This window comes from Rhodnius prolixus, unplaced genomic scaffold (assembly GCF_049639745.1).
Source record: "Rhodnius prolixus isolate KJV_2025 unplaced genomic scaffold, Rpr scaffold_6, whole genome shotgun sequence".
In the NCBI taxonomy this organism is placed as follows: domain Eukaryota; kingdom Metazoa; phylum Arthropoda; class Insecta; order Hemiptera; family Reduviidae; genus Rhodnius; species Rhodnius prolixus.
The window spans coordinates 18,149,811-18,170,469 of record NW_027411634.1 but is presented as its reverse complement, the minus strand read 5'-3'; the positions used below and the strand labels follow the sequence as shown (position 1 = coordinate 18,170,469).

At 30.1% G+C, this 20,659-nt stretch overlaps 1 protein-coding gene and 1 long non-coding RNA gene across 6 annotated transcripts; one reads left to right on the top strand and one right to left on the bottom strand.

Annotated features, from left to right (window-relative positions):
* Nucleotides 1–13: 13 nt before the first annotated feature.
* Nucleotides 14–20,546, top strand: LOC141460782 (uncharacterized). Of its 5 annotated transcripts, XM_074141094.1 has the most exons (18): nucleotides 108–166; nucleotides 2,172–2,253; nucleotides 5,060–5,104; nucleotides 5,284–5,344; nucleotides 5,584–5,645; nucleotides 6,511–6,755; nucleotides 9,099–9,326; nucleotides 10,423–10,658; nucleotides 11,675–11,854; nucleotides 12,127–12,171; nucleotides 12,591–12,647; nucleotides 12,726–12,785; nucleotides 16,185–16,239; nucleotides 16,336–16,485; nucleotides 16,592–16,707; nucleotides 17,052–17,219; nucleotides 17,306–17,398; nucleotides 18,309–20,546. In XM_074141094.1, exons 3-18 carry the CDS (start codon nucleotides 5,088–5,090, stop codon nucleotides 18,423–18,425), a joined length of 1,890 nt encoding a protein of 629 aa, XP_073997195.1. In that variant the 5' UTR covers nucleotides 108–166; nucleotides 2,172–2,253; nucleotides 5,060–5,087; the 3' UTR covers nucleotides 18,426–20,546. The 5 variants fall into 5 exon arrangements, with proteins under 5 accessions (XP_073997193.1, XP_073997195.1, XP_073997194.1 ...); XM_074141092.1 differs by lacking the exon at nucleotides 2,172–2,253 and having other exon boundaries at nucleotides 14–166; XM_074141093.1 differs by lacking the exon at nucleotides 2,172–2,253 and having other exon boundaries at nucleotides 133–166; nucleotides 5,041–5,104.
* On the bottom strand, nucleotides 6,513–8,645 carry LOC141460807 (uncharacterized). Its single transcript, XR_012462377.1, has 2 exons — nucleotides 7,227–8,645; nucleotides 6,513–7,142 (listed from the first exon to the last, which is right to left on the bottom strand). It is a non-coding gene; the product is annotated as an uncharacterized lncRNA (long non-coding RNA).
* Nucleotides 20,547–20,659: the final 113 nt, after the last annotated feature.

Genomic DNA, 20,659 nt, shown 5'->3' with positions numbered 1-20,659 from the left:
AAATAGGTTTAAAGATAAATACCTACGAAAATGATAAGAATGTTGTTATGGGTGAAAGATTAGTTTTATTGCTAACTTGTTACAAAGTGATTCTCCAAGTATTTCCCCAGTATGATATGGTTAAATCAAACGTCATGGAGAACAAGAATGATAAAAAAACGCAAAAGTAGGTAAATTTATTTATTTACTCATTGGATCTCAATTTTTTCCCATAAATTACTTAAATACTTATGCCTTAATTGCGACAGAAATATAATTATTTTACTTCACGTATGAAGTCTATTCTGCTGAAGACTTTCACTATTTCTAATTTTTTTATAAGTAATATACAGGCGGACCAGATATATTTAATAATTTTTCAAGTTGAAAATCTTTCAGAGGTGCCGAAAATCATATCAGAAACATATATGTATATGTCTCAACAAAATAAAATCTGTTTACTTTTCAAGAGTAAACAGTTCCAGTAATGTCATGAAACTCGTCATTGATGCGTTGAAATACGTCATTTAGTACCTCTTATCACTTACCAATTGAAGTTAAATCCTCAAGCTTCCCAGCTTCCGGCTTCTAGAACCCTTTTTAAAATCAATAGCAACGAAAAATATTTCAAAGCTAAGTGTCTTTATCTGAAGAGAAGCAAACGAAAGCTACAAAAAATCTGTGAATACTCTCAACACTATCTCTTCCCATAATTTATGTATTTAAATTTTATTTTGCTTGAATGCAAAAATGTGCTCTAAAAAGTAGTTAACTTCAATAATAACTCTTGCCAGGAGTGACCATATTTGAATTTCTCCTAAAAGAGTTTCTCATAAAAGTATTAGAACTGGGTATGAGAAAAAAAATTTGCAAAGTTTTAAGAAAATTGTTGGGACCATTAGCGAAAAAATCTTATCCTTTAAAAAATTAAAAAATTTATTTTTGTTAATTTGGAAATCAAAAAATTTTTTTTTCCAAAAGCTTATAATTCCGACGGTTGCACCCAAAACAAGAAGTCAAATGTGAACTCTCAGCGAATCTTCGTTTTTGAGTTTGTGTATACACTTCACTAGATAAATCGTTAAAAAAAAAATAATGTATTCATTAAAAAAGCATACATATACGGTCAGCTAATTTTCCTCATATTTAGAATTTTGGTCACACATTGAATTTTTATTAATATTTGAGCGTTCACTGCACAAATCGATTAATTACACTTTTTGAAATTTCTTAAATTTAGGTGTAAAACCACTTGGTATTGATTGCATTTCCAATACTCCGAATTTTACAAAACATTTACTTATTTGTGTTTCAGAAGCGGTTAAACAGTACATTTCACTGAAATGAGTTTAAAGTTAATGGATTATTTTTGAACTGAATTTTCACGAAAAAACTTGTAATCAAATGTTCATAAGTAACTTATAAAGTGGGTCAAAGACACCAAGATTCACTGAAATCAGTGATTTTCGCAAAAATTGTAGAAATAGAAAAAAAACAAGAAATGCGCACTTCTGATCAACGATTTCTTGAAACACAAAATTTTAACAGTACATTAAGACCTGATTAGTGTTATGTAGGTGATAATTTCGAATATAACACTTTTTAGAAAAAAATTTAATCCCACCTCACACAGTACCAAAAAAAACTAAAATATGATAAAAGTATGGTATTTGGCGTCATTTCACTGACGGTTGTAAAATAATTTTTTTTAGTAAGCTTTATCATAGAAAGAATAAGGGCAGACATCTGGATTCCAAACCGGGATCGTCGCGTGGGAGACCGTTACACTACCTACTGATCTAATCCGTATCGTTTATTAAAATTGTTATTTATTTTCCATTCGTTTGTTTTGATTTTGTGTATGTCTTATGAGAAGGAGTTCAAGTAAAGGAATTGAACTGTTTCTTCTTTTTATGAATCGTACGAATGGCTAATACCGGCTGAAAAGTATCGAGAGTATTTCTTGTGTTTTTGTGTCATTTAAACGTAGCATGTCCAGGTATAGCTTGAAGGTTTTGATTTTGTCAAATAAATAAATATCAGCAAAGACCTGTGCCTAGGGGTGTCTCGTCGATAGTGCTTTTTTTGTTCATAAAATTGGTTCTGATGAAGAAATTTCTTCCCTTTTAGGTGATTATCTCAGTCTCTACAAAAGATTTACATTACTTTACTAATCTTTATTATTATTACAGATTTTCAAACAATAATTTGTGGTAAAAATAAAACTTTAGTATAAAAGAAGAAAATTCAAGTCACTGGCTATTTGCGTTTGAGGTAAATCCAAAATGACCAAATACAACTTTTGAAATTAATAAATTCAAGTTTAAAAATTGTTACATCCTAAAACCACTACAAAATTAGTGCCTGCACTAAAAAAAACTTCTACTTTCAATTACACTTTTTTTGTATCTGATGTCTTCAGAATTAAATTTATAATTTGAATGTTTAAAGATAATATTTTTTTAAAGGATATTTTTATGCCACATTTTAACTTTTTTACCCTTGCAATTTTTTATTTTTCCATTAAGAATACGTTAATACACCAACATCTACATAAATATGTGCTAACAAATATTTTTAATTTTTATTTTTAATCTATTTTATACAATTTCAGACGTTTAGATTCCATTGCAGTTTTTAGTAACTGGACTTATGTATTTTTTTTTTAATTAAAAATAATTCTTTAGTACAAAAACATAATTTTAAAAACTATAAAAGTAAAGTTGCTGAAAATGATCACAAAAGGTGGGAAACTTCGACGATTCTTCATGATTCGTTAAAAATTGGAGATAAATTTAAGTAGTTGTTAGAGCTTTGAAAGTCTGTTGTATTCTGAAATGTGTATATTTAATTACTTTTTATCTTATTATTATTTTTTATCATCCAAAAATTTTGTTTATTTGAACTTTCAGCTGATCGATGAAAAAACGAAGAAAAAATCAAATTGTAGATTTAAGAATTTTCTTTTTGGTTAATACTTACATATGCCGCAAAATACGTCATGCTATTCTTGTTTACCAAGAAAATTAGAGAGCTTTCTTAAATGACTATGGACGAGGTTTTTTGTACTTTAATTAATTCAAGCTTGGTTTCCCAAAAATAATTTTCTTATCCTACATACACATACATACGAGTAGGTCTCTACTGTATTTAGTATCCCGTTTTTACTAAACTTTTATATTCTTATAAATTGATTTTTATATTGTTATGTTTAAGAGTGATGCTTGATAATATAAAGCAATCTAGATTTTTGTCAACTATTTTGAGGAGAAGAGCAGTTCTTCATCATGCAGAATGAACAGATGTCGAATATCCGCGGACTCTGTTGAAATCTCTGGCGTTTTCGTAGTTTATCACTAAATCCTTAATAGAGCTTAATCAAATCTAGCTTTTCATCGTGCTTTCCTTTTTTCCACCCATTAGTACCAAATTTTGGCCATAATCACAAGATTTAGTCATTTGATTTCAATTAGCTGCACATTACAAAACTTCCTGGGCATCATAAAAAAGACGTTGCTAGAAACCAGAAAGGCCTATGATTACAGGTAAAGAGGAAGATTACAGTGAAATACGTTGAGGAGGCACAAGAGGCTGAACATTAAAAGCATGATAAAAGAGAAACTAAGTAAAAGCAACGACCTACATATATTGAAAACATAATCATGTCTAAAAAAAATCAATTTTTCTTTTGTCCCAAAAGTCAGATTTTCTGCTTTATCCCAATTTTCTTTCATTCTTTGAGCGTTCCGTTCAGTCTTAGTGAACTTGACTATCTTTTTTTTTAAATATAAAAATGGTGCCAAAACCATGACGTCACTTTTATTCCTACTGAATCACTCGCATAAGAAAAAATGTAAACTTAAAAAAGTAAAATGAATGATTCATTTAATACAAATAGGGTTAGGGTTTACCTTATCAAAATCTAATTTTAGCTACAAATCTGACAAAATGCCCATTTAGATTTGCACGTGCCTAGTTTTGCCACTGGTCCAAACTTAGGTGGGGTGTGATATTAAAGTAGCGTTTATGTTGCTTAAAATCGCGAAGGTTATTCTTGAAACTAGGCTAGTAGACGTATGTTGTGTTTATTTTGGTTCAATGGACGTTTGTTTGTGTTTGGTTTTTTGACAATATAGATACTACATTTGTTTTTAGGTCATGATAAACTTCACTATATTTCTATAAGAAATGTTTAAGAATACGTGGTTTGATTTTTTTTATAATTTTCTAAAACAGTTATATTTTGATTTACCCCCTAATTGGGACACATGCGTTTTATTGATTGAAACTTCCTAGTGTTTTTTTGAACATGCGTGAAAAACGGCGTGGCAAGAAAGTATTTGACAATTCTAGTAAAGTTTCCTTAGTGAATGAACAAATTTCTTTTGTCAATGGTTTATATTGTGAAGATATAAAAAAGTCAGTTATTACAACAAACTCTGTAAACAACAGTAAGTTGGCAGAAAAATGGAATGCTATGGATTATGAAAAATATTTCATGTACAGGTATTATTTTTCTGTTTATCTTTACTTTTTGAAGATTTAAGAAAAATTGTAGAAAACCTTTTATTGGACGTGAAAGTTAGGAAAAAACTTTTAATTCTGTTGCATATCAGGCTATTTGGTTGATTAGGGCTTGAGATTAAAGAGTTGATAACTTGTTAACATTGAATTAACCTATTTAACGGACAATTTGTATTTTTGTAATCTGTCTTCCACCTTGTGTGCAATCTATGTGCATACATCATTTTATAAACAAAAACTTTGAGTTTTCTTTTTTGAAAATACTTTAAGTTTTATAGTCATTAATGCTTAAAAAAAAAAAAATTATTTTGATTAGTAACTACTTATCTAAATGTAAGAGTATATTATTAACGCATATACTGGAAGTATCCAGTAGATTGCTAATTTTATTTAAAAAAAAAAATAATCTCTTAAATACAGCTTTTGTTAAAGCCCGCTTTTTAAAGTGGTTACTTGGTGGAAGAAGAAAGTACAGTTTTCTTCTGAACAATTTAGTTTTATTCTTTTAAATAATTATTATTGGCATTGATTTTATAGAGTACTCTTTTGTGAACAGGGAACATGGTTTTGCCAATGAAAATTATATGAACTCGTCAGATTTGTAAGTATTAAGAAAAAATAATATTTTTTTCCTATTTTCTTTTAACTAGTTCGTTATAGTAAGAGTGCATTGTAACTTTCCTTACAATATTAAAGTACTTAGAAGGTAAACTTACTAGCATATCAAAATTTCCATGACATCTGAAGGTATATGTCTGTCAAAATGTAAATTTGTTCTAGATTTGATATTTCATCTTTGACTCTTCCACCGTCAGAATTAAACGATTCTTCTGATAAAAAGGTTAGTAAAAATTTTATTTTCACTTAATATTTAGAATTTCTGAGTATTAGGGCTTAATAAATCAATTTAAAATATAGAATCTCATTGTATTGCTTTCAATACATATTTTAAAATATTCTCTTCCCACATACTGTGATGTCATAGTCTATATTTACATTTACCTCTCCCCTACCAAGTCAGTATATTTATTGTAGTAGCATTTACTGCACAAAGTACATTTATTCGAAATGTGTGTTTAGAATAATAGTGCGCCTGGAGATGTATTCAAGTTCTATAAGAATGTTGCTCGAGATTTTTGGAAGTGAGTAAAAATAAAGTATGTTTTTTTAATTTATCTAGTTGTGTGAAATGAGTGTAATAATTAATTTATTGCGACTAGTGAATCAAAAAATTCAAACTTTCATGGAGTACCGCATTAGGTGATTCATTTTGTTTTTATAAATATATCATTTTATGAGTTTTTACAATTTTAAATGAATTATTATTACAATTTTATTTTTATTAATCTATTTAATGAAAAAATTCTAATAACAGACGTAAAGATCTAAACAAATCATTAGTCATGTCTGTCAGTATCTTTTTTTTTTTAATTTAGCATTGTAATGTGGCTTTTTGTTTTACAATTATAATTACTTTCCATTCTGGAAGCTTATCGATTTTATTCGCTGTTAAATTTACTGCACAGTTTTGCTGCGACTGTAAATGTTAGATTTATTTGAAAATCCGGGTATTAACATTCGTTTTATCACGCGTGTTGGGCAAGGCAGACAAGGTATGTGACGTGTATTGTTTGAATACTGAGCTTAATTTTAAATTCCCAAACCTTATATTTTTTTTCAACATTTAAGTATTCAGTAGAAAGGTGTTTATTATAAATACAATGTTGCAGCGTCAAAGATGGTTAATATCGATATTTGATACATGATAACGTTGCAAGAACCAATGTAGCATATTTCAAGATATGAAAACTTAAAATTATCGAAAGTTTTAGCATTATTAATCGTTAACATCTGGGTTTTTAGGTTAATGAAAGGATTAAATCATTGAAGAGAAAATTATACTTGGAACTTGAGAATTGTATTCGTTGTTTTCTATAAAACAAAATTACGGAAATCATAATTCTAAGATATCCAATAACTTTAGTTTATTTAGTTTTTATTTTACAGTGTTTTCCCCAAGACTGATTATACATATAGTCCCCCTTCTCCGTGGTACAACAAAGAGTACGCATCTGGTGTACCTGTTATGCCCAACCTGTCACGACGGACAGTGAGATGGGATGATCAGACTACTGCAGTACCTAACCCTTCAGAATATATATCAAATGCAGAACATTTTTCACAAGAAGTATATTTATCAAAGGCAGAAAAGCTACCTCTAACCAGTACTCCGATTTCGAATGGACATCCAAGTATGTTAAATGGAAATTCTACATTTTTAATTATATAATATCAAGCCTCTTAGCACTGGAATAATTTTATTTTTTATCTCAATTAATGACTACGTTCTCCGCTACTGTAACCAGACATCTTATATTTACATAAATATTTTCAACTGCCAGTGCCTCAAAATGCATGGTGCCACCTCTCGACTTATGACATTACTCACTTCTTCGCCTCAGCATATTCTCGCTATGGTTTGTCAGTTAACCGCTGTAACTTCCTCTTCAGTAATAACGATTTCTTTCCTTCTACAATAATAATTCAGCTTTGTTGTTGCCTAGACCATCTTCTTCGCTGTTTCTAATAATGCCTCTATCATTTTAACAGCGAGAGACTAGTGCACAACCCGTCGTCTGCTACAAATCAAAATATATTTACAGTTTTTCTCACTTATTGCATGATAAAACATTTGTGTTACGGTTAAATTTTATTTGATCCACCTTCTCTATATGTTGCTGGTTAAATGCTGCTGTACTCTCATTTTCTTTATTCAATAAGGGGTCCACCCACCTTTTTAAACTCGTCGGAATTTTACTTTTCTGCTTCTTTTAGGCAATTCATTTTTCCTTCATCTTGATGCATTTAAGTACTTGTACACTTATATGTTCTACTTCTATTCTGTCCAAATTTCTGCTCTTCCAATGCGCATTGCTTTTCAGTGTAGATGTTTTTTCACAAGATAGGGCTGTCAGTACTGAGCTCGACTTCAATTTTTTTGTCTCATGATTACACGCCACTTACCGATTACAGGCTATAAATTTCAAAAATGTTTGATATTTGTTAGTGTAGTATTTAAGTAATGAATATTAAATACACATTTGCGACAAATTGATCTGCTAAATGAGAAACAATTATATTCTTTTATTGTATCTTTTTCTAATAAGCATTACATTTTTAAACATTTTAAGTAAATAATAATAAAATCTTTAGAATGGAACTATGTGGTAATATTCCACATTCTGGTTCAAAAACTGAAGAGTCACTTTGATTGTTCATGTTAGCGGGTTTTTATTTTTCATTACGAAGGACTCGTACAAATATTTCAACAAATATCAGATCTTTTTATTCATTATCATCATCTTGACGCTACAGAAGTCTTAACCTCTTCGATGCTCTTCGAAGGCGGCAGCCTTCCAATTCCCCATGCTCTTAAATTAAGAATCCAACATATTCTAGCCTCTCCTCCATAGCTTTTAATTCCACTTCTTTGCTTCTTGAGAAGGTTAGATATGCTTGTGTTGTAGTATTCTGATGTACGATGTACTATTCTCAGTTGCTTGCTTCTCGTCACAATGCCGTATTCATCAGGGTGCTAGTATTTTGTAATCATCTGGTTACTGGGGACAACATCAGTACCTAATGTTAACAAGACATTTCTCCTTTGTTGTTTTGCCCAAATAGATAGACTCAAATATACGTTTTGCTGTTAGTTCAGTGCTGAAAAAAATCTTCGGTTACAAACAAGTCTCCGAGAAACTATAAGCCAGTATTCCAAGGCAAAGATCCCAGGTCCGAATCCAGCTTCTGGCCCTTAGATTTTCTCTTTCTACGAGCTTTTCAGTGCACTGAAAAAAAGATCCAGACGCCAATGACTTTAGATGTTATGAAAACTTAAATAAATAAATGTTAAACTTAAATGACTCTTTAAAGTTCTAAAAATAAACAAACAACGCAAATGTTTGTTTTTTTTGTTTTTATTTGTTTGTTTTTTTCTTAACTGTGGTAATACAATATTCAACATAACAGCTGTATACGTTCAGGTGTTTTAAATCCCGAAAATAACCTTGTATGGTAATGGTTTCGTCATATTTACGTATTCCTGATTTATTTTTTTTCAAATTACATTGTAAATTATTAATTCCTTTATAACTGTTAAAAAAAATAAAAATTAAATAAATACATAAATTTATTCAAACAATGGAATATCAGTTCTTGATATTAATAATTGTATTGTAAATTATGTCATTTGTACTTATTAATTATTAAAAATATTTAATATTTTTAACGCCACAAAAACATTGTCTTTCCATTCGATTAGGCTCTAAGTCCCAGCACAGCATGTATATAAATACAACCCTTTTTATTATTTTGGGATATATTTGTTTCCTGCCAAGGTGCTGGACTGCGCGTTGCTAGGTTCCAAGAAAAACAAAATACTATTATAATAGAGTACGTTTCTTATTGCCTATGAAACGTAATTTCTTTTTTTAAAGTTTATTTTGTTAAAACTCCAGCTATATTTAAATTATAATATTTTATTTACTGACTTTGAAATTATTGTTCTTTAAGTAAAAGATTTCTTTATTTTCAAGATTTTCGTAGTCGATATGGAAGTCGTAAAAAAAATAATTGGATATGGAATGATTGGAGTAGAACGACTTATGAAAAAATCAAAACTGTTACTATTACTACAATTACCACAACGGTGACCACCATTATTGAGACTGTGATGCATCCATTGAGGAAACCATTTTTATCATTTCCAATCATATTTATATTACTTGCATTACTACTTCATTTACTGCTTACTACAGTAAAAGGTCAGTGAATTTTTTCTATATATTTAAATTAAAGAAGAAATTATATTTAATAAATTATTATGACGGATTTTACAAGCAACATGTTCTACTTATTTTCGTGGGCGAAGTAGAAAAACTAACTTGGGAGTGTTTTCGAATATAATAATAAATGAAAGATCTATTTAGTAAATGAAATGAGCATGTTAGGCTTGGCGCATTTCGAGGCACGAATATCGCGTGTGACTCAACTGACATGTACGCTTAGTAGAAGATGCTGCACGATTCGCATTGCGCCATACGTATTTCAATATGTGCCTAGTCTTCGAGCTGATTCTAACTTGGAACTGACAATTTCGTGTACTGCAGTGCCGTAGGGATGGTTTGGAAGTTATTTCAACCACTCTCAATCTCTTGTCCATTATTTATTTAACACTAAACCTACCGACAGTTCTTGAATACCTATTCCTACCGCGCTCGGTCAATTTGACCGGTACTGGTAGGTTTAGTGTTAAATTAAAATAAGCGTTCACCAACGTTATGAAATTATTTACATACCGTGATAATGAAAAGTTAATAAGAAAAAAACTGACCAAAAAAAAATTACTCATTTTATCACATTTATTATTGATTAGATTTACTAGGCGCGTCAACATCTAAAGTCATTAGCGCCTTTAACTTGTTTCAGCGCCCTGCTGACCTCCTGATAGTGTGCTATCATTACAGACAACACTGTCCATCGCCGGAAAGTTAGTAGGAAGAGAAAATTTTTGGGCCAGCTGCTGAATTCGAACCCGGTATCTCCGCGTTGGAATCCAGTATTGGCTAACCACTTAGCTTATCTCTTCCCTCGAATCTGTTATTATTATTATGATTATTATTTTTAAATTAAATGGGAAAAGGGGACTGTACAAAATCAAAAGATTCTAAAATCTTGTTGCCCTATAAGAAAAGAATGCTCGGTTTTCACGACAAAATTCTTCATTTTATTTTTTTAATTTACTTGTGACCGTACGCTCTTCCATACTGTTCTCCTGGAATTAATTTCGATTACATTAGATTTAAAAAATATATATTTATATATGTATTCATATGCACTAACTTAGTGGTTAATTTACAGGTGTAGAAGGTGATGTGACTATCATAAAAATGCCATCTCCTCAAATAGTAGAGTTACAAACATTCACAACAGATTCATTGGTGGCCTTATTTTCAATGATCGCCAAACCTTTTATATGGGCGTACGAACTTGCAACTATATGCTTATACTCAATGGCTACATGCCTGTATATGATTCCTACAATTCTAAGTCAACTTGCACAGGCTTTAAACGCCTGTCTATTTTTATTTTTTCAAGTAAGTTATTGAATTTTTCGAAATAAAAATTCAAAGCCTGTTATCCTAACGCTGTATATTTATTGCTGTAGTGAGCTGAGAGTTTGTGTGTTTTTAATAACATAATATGTAAGTTCTTATTATCAAGATTGTGTATTTTATTATTCCAAAATTGATGCCGTGATACTCTCTACATCATAAGACATATTTGAGCTGTTTTCCGATCCTTAATTTGCTCATAAGGCTGGATCTTATTAATTTTTATTTTATATTTAGCATTCTTGAACATTTAAAAAGTAGACCGCGGCCTGAAAGTAATCACAGGACGAGATTTGGGAGAAAGTTCAAATTCTAGCACCTTAATATTCCAGACATCTGCCAATGTTCATGCGCACTTCTTTGTAAGATCAATGCTGCTTAGAAGTGCAAGATATCATTCAGCCTTAACATAGTGTACTTTCTTAGGTTTTTTTATATTCTTAGTCTTTCACCAGACCCCTAAGAAGAGTTGCACAGTTAAGATTAGAGAGTAATTAGCGCTTGCTCAATAGACATTCTAGTTTCACTGAAAACAAATATTAAGTGTCAAATGTGATGATTATTATTTTTGAAAAAATCTATTACTAATATGAAATTTTCGTAGTATCTCTTCTATATCTACCCTTACTGTCTCTATAAATTCTTCATGAATAAATGAGGCTAAAACAAATGTTTATTGTCTAGGTTTCTATTGCCATAATTTTAAACTAAGTTAATATATTAAAAAATTATTTTTACACAGTCATATTAATTTGCAATATTGAACACATTTACTTTAGCTCGATATTCGTTTAAAGTAATATTTAAAACCCTCTAACGTCTTTAATTCAGCGAAATATTTGGTAGAATGAGCATTCACTTAGCAGATTTGTAGCTTTCAAAGACAGGTTAAAGTTGAATTAAAGGTGCACGTATTTATTTTAAACTTCTATTTGTTTTGGATTTGGTTCATTTGAATTTTCTGTTATGTTTACCAAAGTAATGTATTTATGTTACAGAAAATTACGGGCTGGGTTTCTCAATATTCAGCAGTTGTTACATCAATTGGTGGACCAATACTTTCGACAACAACTGAAAGATCTGAAATAATAAATTATGCGGAAAAAGTATTACAAATACTTACTAATAAAGAGCGTGAAACAAGTACAAAAAAAAGATCTGCAAAAGAAGAATTGTTCGTAAGTTTCTTGTTTATTCTTCTTAAAAGAAGATTTCTTTTTATTCTTTTTTTATTCTTTATTCTTTCCCAAGGCACTGCAATCGAAGAGGCTTTTTGTATCATCTCTTTGAATGTTTAGTGTTTAATGTTTTTACGAATTTGATGAATTATGCACTAGTCTTGTTGCGATATGATCAATTTGGTATAATGTTGATAAAGCCATATATAGAGTCAGTAATAAATATTTATGAAAATAATACTTCTAATAATAATTCTGTATTTTGTTACCAGATTCAAGCACTAAATGAAATAAGAAAGGAAAATGAAACTAAAGACGTAAGTTTCTTCTTAATTACTTATAATATGTGTGACAGGGATTCGTGTTTTAATTAAGTGAACAACCTTTATAGGCAAAATAACAACGTAACAAATAACCATGGCCGATCTGAGATAATTCAGCGCCTTAAACCAATTTTCTTTTAACAAAAGTTGCAATAAATATAATCCAGAAGGGAGAAAAGAATAAATAATAATCAGTCTTTGTTTTGTTTTTTTTTTATTTTGCCGAGTTTTCGACCTAGGAACTAGGTCAACTTCAGAGCTTATTACAAAAATAATTTTTTTACATTTTATTCTAAAGTCAGTGTTCTGTCCTGTCAGCTTATGAACTTCTTATAGCAGAATATTAAAATATAAAATATCTACTTCTCTTCCTAACTGAAGACCTTTATTATTTATGTTTTATTATTTCCCAGAAAGAAGCTCTAAAAGATTCTATATGGAAGCTGTATGAAAAATTAGACAATGCAGGAGTAAGTACAGTGATTTTTTTTACCTTTTTGTATGTTTTAAATTAAATAGTTTTAACTCATTATTATTATTATTTTTAGAAAGAAGCTTTCAAAGAATTTATTTGGAACAAGTTATTTGAAGAAGTAGGACCTCAAGATGTAAGTTGCCTTTTATTATTTACTTTTCCGGCTACATTCCATTACCTTCTTTAGATGTCCCAGTCTAACTTCTAAATCAAAGCCTGCAGAAAAAACTGTTTTAATTGACTTTGGTTTAGTGAAACCGCTGGAAAATTCTATCTCATTCGATATAACCAACTTTTATCAGTGAGCTCTTCATTGACGACAACAATAATAGAACAGTACTTGTTAAGCCGCGTACCATCTTTCTCGGCGGTACCGTTTGACAGTTCTCCATCTCGCCTTTTTCTATTTCTCTCTCTCTCTCCTTATTCCAATTCTTATAGTACGCGTTATTTTTCGTTAATCTTTCCTTTGTTGTCGCCGCCAATGTCTTATTTTACTGCTATTTTGTAGTTTTGTTTATTTCTCAGTTCCCATGGTTTCAACCTTCCCCTTCTCTATCCTCTCTTAACCGTAGGGTTTTTCCGTCTGCTGTAGTTCAGTATAGTGATGGGCAGAACGAGTCCGTCTTTGGACTCGTTGGATTTGAATCAGTTCCAGGGTTGGAATCGATTCCAACAACTCGTTCACCGATTCCGGTCTCTGTACTTACCCTATGCATTAGTAACATTGTCACGCAATTTATTAAAAAATATCATTAAATGTTAGCTTTCCCAGTTAATAACAAAACTATATTTCTTTAACACACATTGAGTACTATCCCTAATTTCCAATTGCACTGATAAATATAAAATTAACAACGTAACACAAAAATTAACATAAAAATAGACTAGTCAATTATAAAAATTAAAGCAATGCTGTTTAGTCATTATCTAGCTTGACCACTGGAAGACTGGAGTTAATGTGCTTCAAGAGGATCCAAGATAGAGAAACGGAAATGGGTAGGAAATTATTCCCATAAAAAATAATCTAACCCTTCAAGCAAAATGATAATTACTCATAAATAAAGAAATATTTATTTACTAGGACTTGTATATCAAGCTTTAAAAATATTATCTCATTATCTTACGAAAAGAAAAAGCTGTGTGCTTAATCTTTAACATAGCGCTGGACACTCTTATTCTTATCTTCATTGGGTAAGTTTAACCGTGTACATGACCGTGAGACAGTCAAAGTAACACTGAGCCAAAATTTAGTATTACCTAATTGGTTTACTTACTGCAGTATCCCTCCCACTCTATCACCAATTTCACAAACATTCATCGATTGGAAATAATTTTTAGTTAAATATTCGTTTTATTTGAATACAAAAAACATTATAACGCTTTCTTAAGATGATTTTAATTTTTAAAATTTGTTTTTGTCCATTACTCTTATAAAATACGAAGAATTTCAAATAAAATATAATATACAAACACAATGATCTAGTGTGCAGGTGGAGTCAGTCCTCGTTACCATAGCAATGGAACCGTTAAACAACTCCGGTTCCAGCTCCAGCAATTTCTATTGGCTAGATTCAGTGAACGAAAAAATGGAACGAGTCCGGTTTCAAAAGGATTTAAATCACTCCGGATTCGACTCCACCAACTCCAGTGGATTTAACCAATGAAAATGCTAGAGCTGGGCCGGAGTCGTTTAACGGTTCCGTTGTCATGGTAACTACGACTGACTCCACCTGCACACTAGATCATTCTGTGTTTGTATATTATATTTTATTTGAAATTCTTCGTATTTTATAAGAGTAATGGACAAAAACAAATTTTAAAAATTCAAATCATCTTAAGAAAGCGTTATAATGTTTTTTGTATTCCAATGAAACGAATATTTAACTAAAAAATATTTTTAATCGATGAATGTTTGTGAAATAGGTGATAGAGTGGGAGGGATACTACACTAAGTAAACCAGTTAGGTAATACTAAATTTTGGCCCAGTTTTACTTTGACCGTCTAGCTGACATGTACACGTTCAAGCTTACGCCAATGAAGATGAGAGTAAGAGTGTCCAGCGCTAAGTTTAAGATTAAGCACACAGCTTTTTCTTTTTGTAAAACAATAAGATAATATTTTAAAAGCTTGATATTCAATTCTTAGTTAATAAATATTATGAGTAATTATAATTTTGAAGGGTTAGAATTTTTATGGAATAATTTCCTACCCATTTCCGTTTCTCTACCTTGAATACTCTTGAAGTAAGTTAACTCCAGTCTTCTAGTGGTCAAGCTAGATAATGACAAAACTGCATTGCTTTAATTTATATTTGACTAGCCTATTTTTGTGTTAATATTTGTATTACGTTGTTAATTTTATATTTATCAGAGCAATTGGAAATTAGGGATAGTACTCAATGTGTGTTAAAGAAATATAGTTTTGTTATTAACTGGGAAAGCTAACATTTAATGATATAATAATATAATAAATTGCGTGACATTTGTTCTTATGTTTAATCGTTCCAAACCTTCTGCTGCCTCATTTTCATTTTTATTTGCCTAAATTTTTTGGGGCGGGGCGGAATCACTTTTTTTAAAAATAGGGATTTGAATCAACTCGTTCCACCATCGGACTCGTTCCAATGGAACGAGTCCGCTCAAATAGCCCATCACTAGTTCAGTACGCCTTCGACACGGATAGAGTAAGTTTGTATGTGCCTCTGTACCTGTTTTACAACGCATCTAGTGCGCTTCCTCCGTTCTGCATATTGCCCCGCTCAACAGCAATGTTCTGCCTGCAAGCTCCAGCTGTTCGCTTCAAGTACTGTCACCGCTCTTCCGCTTCTCGTACTTCTGGGCTCAATACCGGCTTCGCCTTCCCTTGCCATCTTCGCTTTCTAGAAACCTTCTACGGATTACTTCTGGTCTGTTTCCACCCTTACTTCCCCCTACGCATCTCTGTACTGAAAACACACGCACACACACTCAATACACATTCAAACAAGCACACACCTTTCCTCCGTTTTCTTCCTTTGCCATCCCCTCAACAGCATCATCTTCATCATCAAGCTGAGACTGAGTACCTTCATCTACATTACCTCCAAGGTAAGTGCATTCTTACCCTTCTCTTTTCTATATTTCTTTTAAGTATTTCATCTATCTTATTTGCGTTACTTTGTCGCGGTGTCAACCTCGGTCACTTATCGATTCTTAAACTGCGTTTACGCTCGCTTTCCTCTCTGCATCTGGGTGTAAGCCCTACGCGCTTACAGTACTGATGAAAGATTGTATTTGATTTTGCATTAAGGGCCATCCTTCATACCATTAAGTTCTTTTAATAAAAAAGAAAATTTTATATTATAAATGCACCCAGAAAAGAAATTCTCTACTTTATTTCTTAATAGTTAAAGGTATTCTGGCACATGATTCACTGCAATTTATCAAACTTATTCAAATACACACAATATGGTATACAAGTTAAGTCTGGCAGTATATGTAGGATAAAATTATACATGTGTTTGTAAGACAAATAAATTTAATTTTTTAGGAACAATTCAAGAACATGGTGGAAAAGTTAGTAATTAATCATAACTCTGGACAAGGTATACATCTTTAGTACGAATATATAATAAACGTCTTCTAAAGTTGATCACTTCATAACATTAGAGGATTGCGATAATATAGTTTCAATTTTTCAGAAATTTCACATAGAGAAGGTTCCTCCAATATTCCTTCAGTTGATGTCTGGCCCGAAATTAGAGAGAAGGTAGTACACATCGTAAATTATATGTTGAAACAATATCATGCAGACAGAACAGGAATGCCAGATTATGCACTAATGTCCAATGGTAAATTCTTCAAAATCGCTGTATATTTATTTATTTTGAGAGCATATCGATTGCTGAGGTCATTAGTGCCCAAAAATTAGTCTATTCTAATATATTTATTTTTCAGGTGGTTCAATTCTTAGTATACGTTGTACTCAGACTTACACAAAGGATTCTGGAAACTTATATTTATTTGGTTTGCCACTTTGGAATGTAAATAGCAACCCAGAAATTATTATTAAGGTAAATAATTAATTGTATCGTAACATTATAAAATTAAGAAGCAAGAACTTATTCAAAAATAAAGTTACTTTGGTAAATTATCATTTTAAATAGACTATTTGAACAAAATATTCTGCGTTATATGTTAAAAACCAAATTATTTAATGAAAAGGAATTTAATGTTTAGCTTTCTTAAGTTTATTCGCATTCTCTCACCGATAGCTTAAAAAAAAAAAAACGAAGCATTTATAAAGATTTCACTTGTACAAAGCAGTTATACTTTTATTGCTTTTATTAATAACAAATTACTATTTCAATGCCAACTTGCAACGCCATTAAAAATGTATTTATTTAATTTTAATTAGCCAGGAACTATGCCAGGAGAATGCTGGGCTTTTGAAGGATCTGAAGGTTCTGTAGCAATAAGTCTTTCTATGCCAATCTTTGTTGGTGGATTTACAATGGAGCATACACCTAAAGAGCTTTCACCGCATGGCAATATTAAATCAGCACCTCACCAGTTCTCAGTTTGGGTTAATATAATTGTTTTAAATTGAAAAAGCAATTTCAGCTTAACTTAATAATACTTAATACTTATTGTATTTATGTATTTTTAAAGGCTCTGCAAGATTTAAAGGATGAAAAACCACTGTTTTTGGGAAGATTCAAATTTTTAGACAATGGAGAAAGTTTGCAATATTTCGAATCTGAGGTACATAAAATGTTTTATTGTTTACTAATATTCTCGTAAAATATTTTTATATTCATTAATATTCCATTATTAATGAATACTAAACTAACTTTTCCCTACACTTTTTGATCGGGACTATTGTTGTAGGAAGAATAATCTTATTAAGGTCGATATTATAAATTCAAGGTTAATTTGGAAGGGTTGGTAAACTCTGCTCTACAAACCCAGATTAATGAATATTTTTCCTGAAAAATCAAGACTTGATCTATTATTATCAAATCTTCAATAATTTTTCTTGAATCTACTTTATATTTACCTCTGAAAGTACAGTTTCATGTAATAACCACAATTCTGCATTAAGAGCAAAAATTTATGAAAGATCAATGCGAGTGTCTGTACGCTTAGCTGCAAGTATGAAGCTCCATTGCAGTTACCTTACCTTCCTTGATTACTAGTTCGTTCTTATGGGATTTAAATATATTGCATTTAAAACAGTGAGCTAATGTTTAGTTGTTATTATTATTTAGATGCGAACTATGAAGGAAACAAAGACGATAGTATAAAGAGATTCTTTGTAGAATTTCTGTATCATTCAACTCCATGTAAATACAATTATGAGCATCATAGTAAGAGGGTTAAAGTAAATTCAATAATTCTACTTTGTTAATTTAAGAAGTAATTGAAAATAAGCCTAAAAAAATTTTCTGTTTTCAAATAAATTTAGAATTTTGACAAAAACAATACAATTTATAAGTATTTGGAAAGTTTAATTAATAAAACAAAATTTATTGGTTAGAGGTAATACTAATACTACATATTGTAACCAAATTTAAAGAAACAAAATTTTAAGAAATAGATGTGAATCGATTTCTCTACGTAGATATTTTAAGCGGGATTAGTTTTTATTATGATATAATTTTGCTATTTACAGAAATTGGATGTGCCGGTGCGACTGGTAGAATTAAGAATTGAAAGCAATCACGGATCAATAGACTATACCTGCCTTTACAGATTTAGAGTGCATGGAAGGCCAGCCATAAATAATTGATTATTGAGGGTTTTTTAAAATTTAGAACTTCAGTAGAAGTTTTCTTAAACGGACATCCAAATAATTTTGTTTTTACCAATGATTGCCATTGTAAATAATTTATTCAATGTAAAAAATGCACAGTGAATATTTAAAGTAAGTATTGCATAGAGATTATATTTTGTTAGACTATACATTAATAATAAATTTATATTTAATTTTTTTTTAATGAAATAGATATATAATATATTTTGGATTATTGTAACCAAAACGTTTTATAGCCTTAAGGATCAAAACTTGTACAAACTGTACTAATTGATCCTCACCTTTACTAGTCATTTACTTCAATTTACCATTACTTTAGTTGTAAATTTATTGAAAAATAAACTTTAATGTGAATATGTGTGTGTGCAATTTTGAAATAGATTCTTGCACTTAACAGGCCCATTTGAAGCCGATGCTCTATTGTACTCTAGTTCAAAGCACCAAATAATCTTATATTAGGAAGAAATTTATGTTATCATTGTTGCTCTTCTTTAAGCGTTTGCTATTGTCATATGAAACGGAATTAAAATATTTTTCTTTTAATAACTGGGACTGCTTTCCTTTTCCAGATCATACTTCTCTTCTTGCTAGGTATTCTAAATCTCTTTAATTGGAAGAGAAATTTCCTAGCCTTCATTTCCTTAGATCTTATTTTCTCAGAGACGGTGTTTCAGTTCTTGGCTAGTCCTTTTTTTTTTTCGATAGATTGTAAGTTGTCGATATATTGTTGAACCACTTTTTAAAATAAAGGATTAGACTTCGTTTTATCCACTATACTCCAAATTTGATGCCGCGATTCATTCCTCATTAAATTCTTGGTTCTGTTAAAACTGTTCTTGTATGCCTCTACTATTCTATTTATTTATTTATTTTTTCTTCTGCCTCATTTAAATAATTCATTTGGTTTTTCAATTCTTATTTTATGACTTTTTAAAAACAGCATTCTAACTTTTCTTCGGTATCTCTTCTTCTCTAATATTGTTATACAATTAATATTTCCCTCGTAAAACAATTAAAAATTAATAACAATTTTTTTGGGGGGCGCGCGCATCGACCACTTTTTTTTTATTAGCGCCCCCAACTAGCACAACTTTTGACAGATGAAAAATGAAATTATGAATAATTTTTGTAGAATTTCCTAATTTATACTTTTCTGTTTTCTTTTTGAACTCAGCTTTGTTACTTTTTTGGTAATTCTGGCTTCTGTTTATCAAGAGTACATACACCTTTTTCTTGAGTTGTTGAATCAGCGTCCGATAGATATTTGACAAATACAATTTCCAAAGACATACGGTTCTTTTTTTTTACATACAGATTTAACTGACTTTTTTTTCTAAGTATAGAAATCAAATTTTAATTATTTATCTCATTTTAAACATACTTTTTTTTATGTATGAACAATCTAGTACAACTGCATCTAATGTGAAAAGGTTTTCTAAAGGACATGTTTAATAACGACAAAATAAATCACTATATAATATATGTATACATATATTTTTTGTTTTGTTTAAAATAAATGTTGAAATTCCAACTTCTGGAATTGACTCAAACTTCGGTTTCAAGTGGGCATATATTTTCCAATATTTAAATTAATTATTTAAATGCTAAGAACTCTGCTGTAAATTTCACTTTTTTTACAAAATAAATTTAGTTTTTTTTTTTGTACGAAAATCCTTGACTTTACTTTTAATTGGTTTGATGAGTACTTAATTTTTTTCTTGTAATATGTTTTCCTTCAATAAAAGATTCAGTTTACAAATCACTCAAATTTTTTGTGTTCTTAATTTTATTTATGTATAAACAAGGATGTTTTATGAAGAAAAAACTCAAAGTGCCTAAAACTAATTACATAATTTTTTAATTATAAATTTTGCTTGAAAATATTTTTATTAATTTTTATAATGGCAGGTGGATAAATGAAATTAACGTTATTTTGAACTTAACACCTAAAAAAAAAAACATTCACTAAATCTGCTTATATAATAGAAACAAATTTTTATGCCAAAAAATGTTTTCCTATATGTAAATATTTATAAAGGAAAATATTAATATTGAGTACAAATGTATATATTAGACAATAAATTTGTTTTAATTTTTTTTTTTTTTTTTTAAATTGTGATTTATATTAAGAATGAATATAATAAATATAATTTCCCCTTTTCCCAATTCAAAAAAGTAATCAATGTGATTAAATTTATGAAAATCTGAAG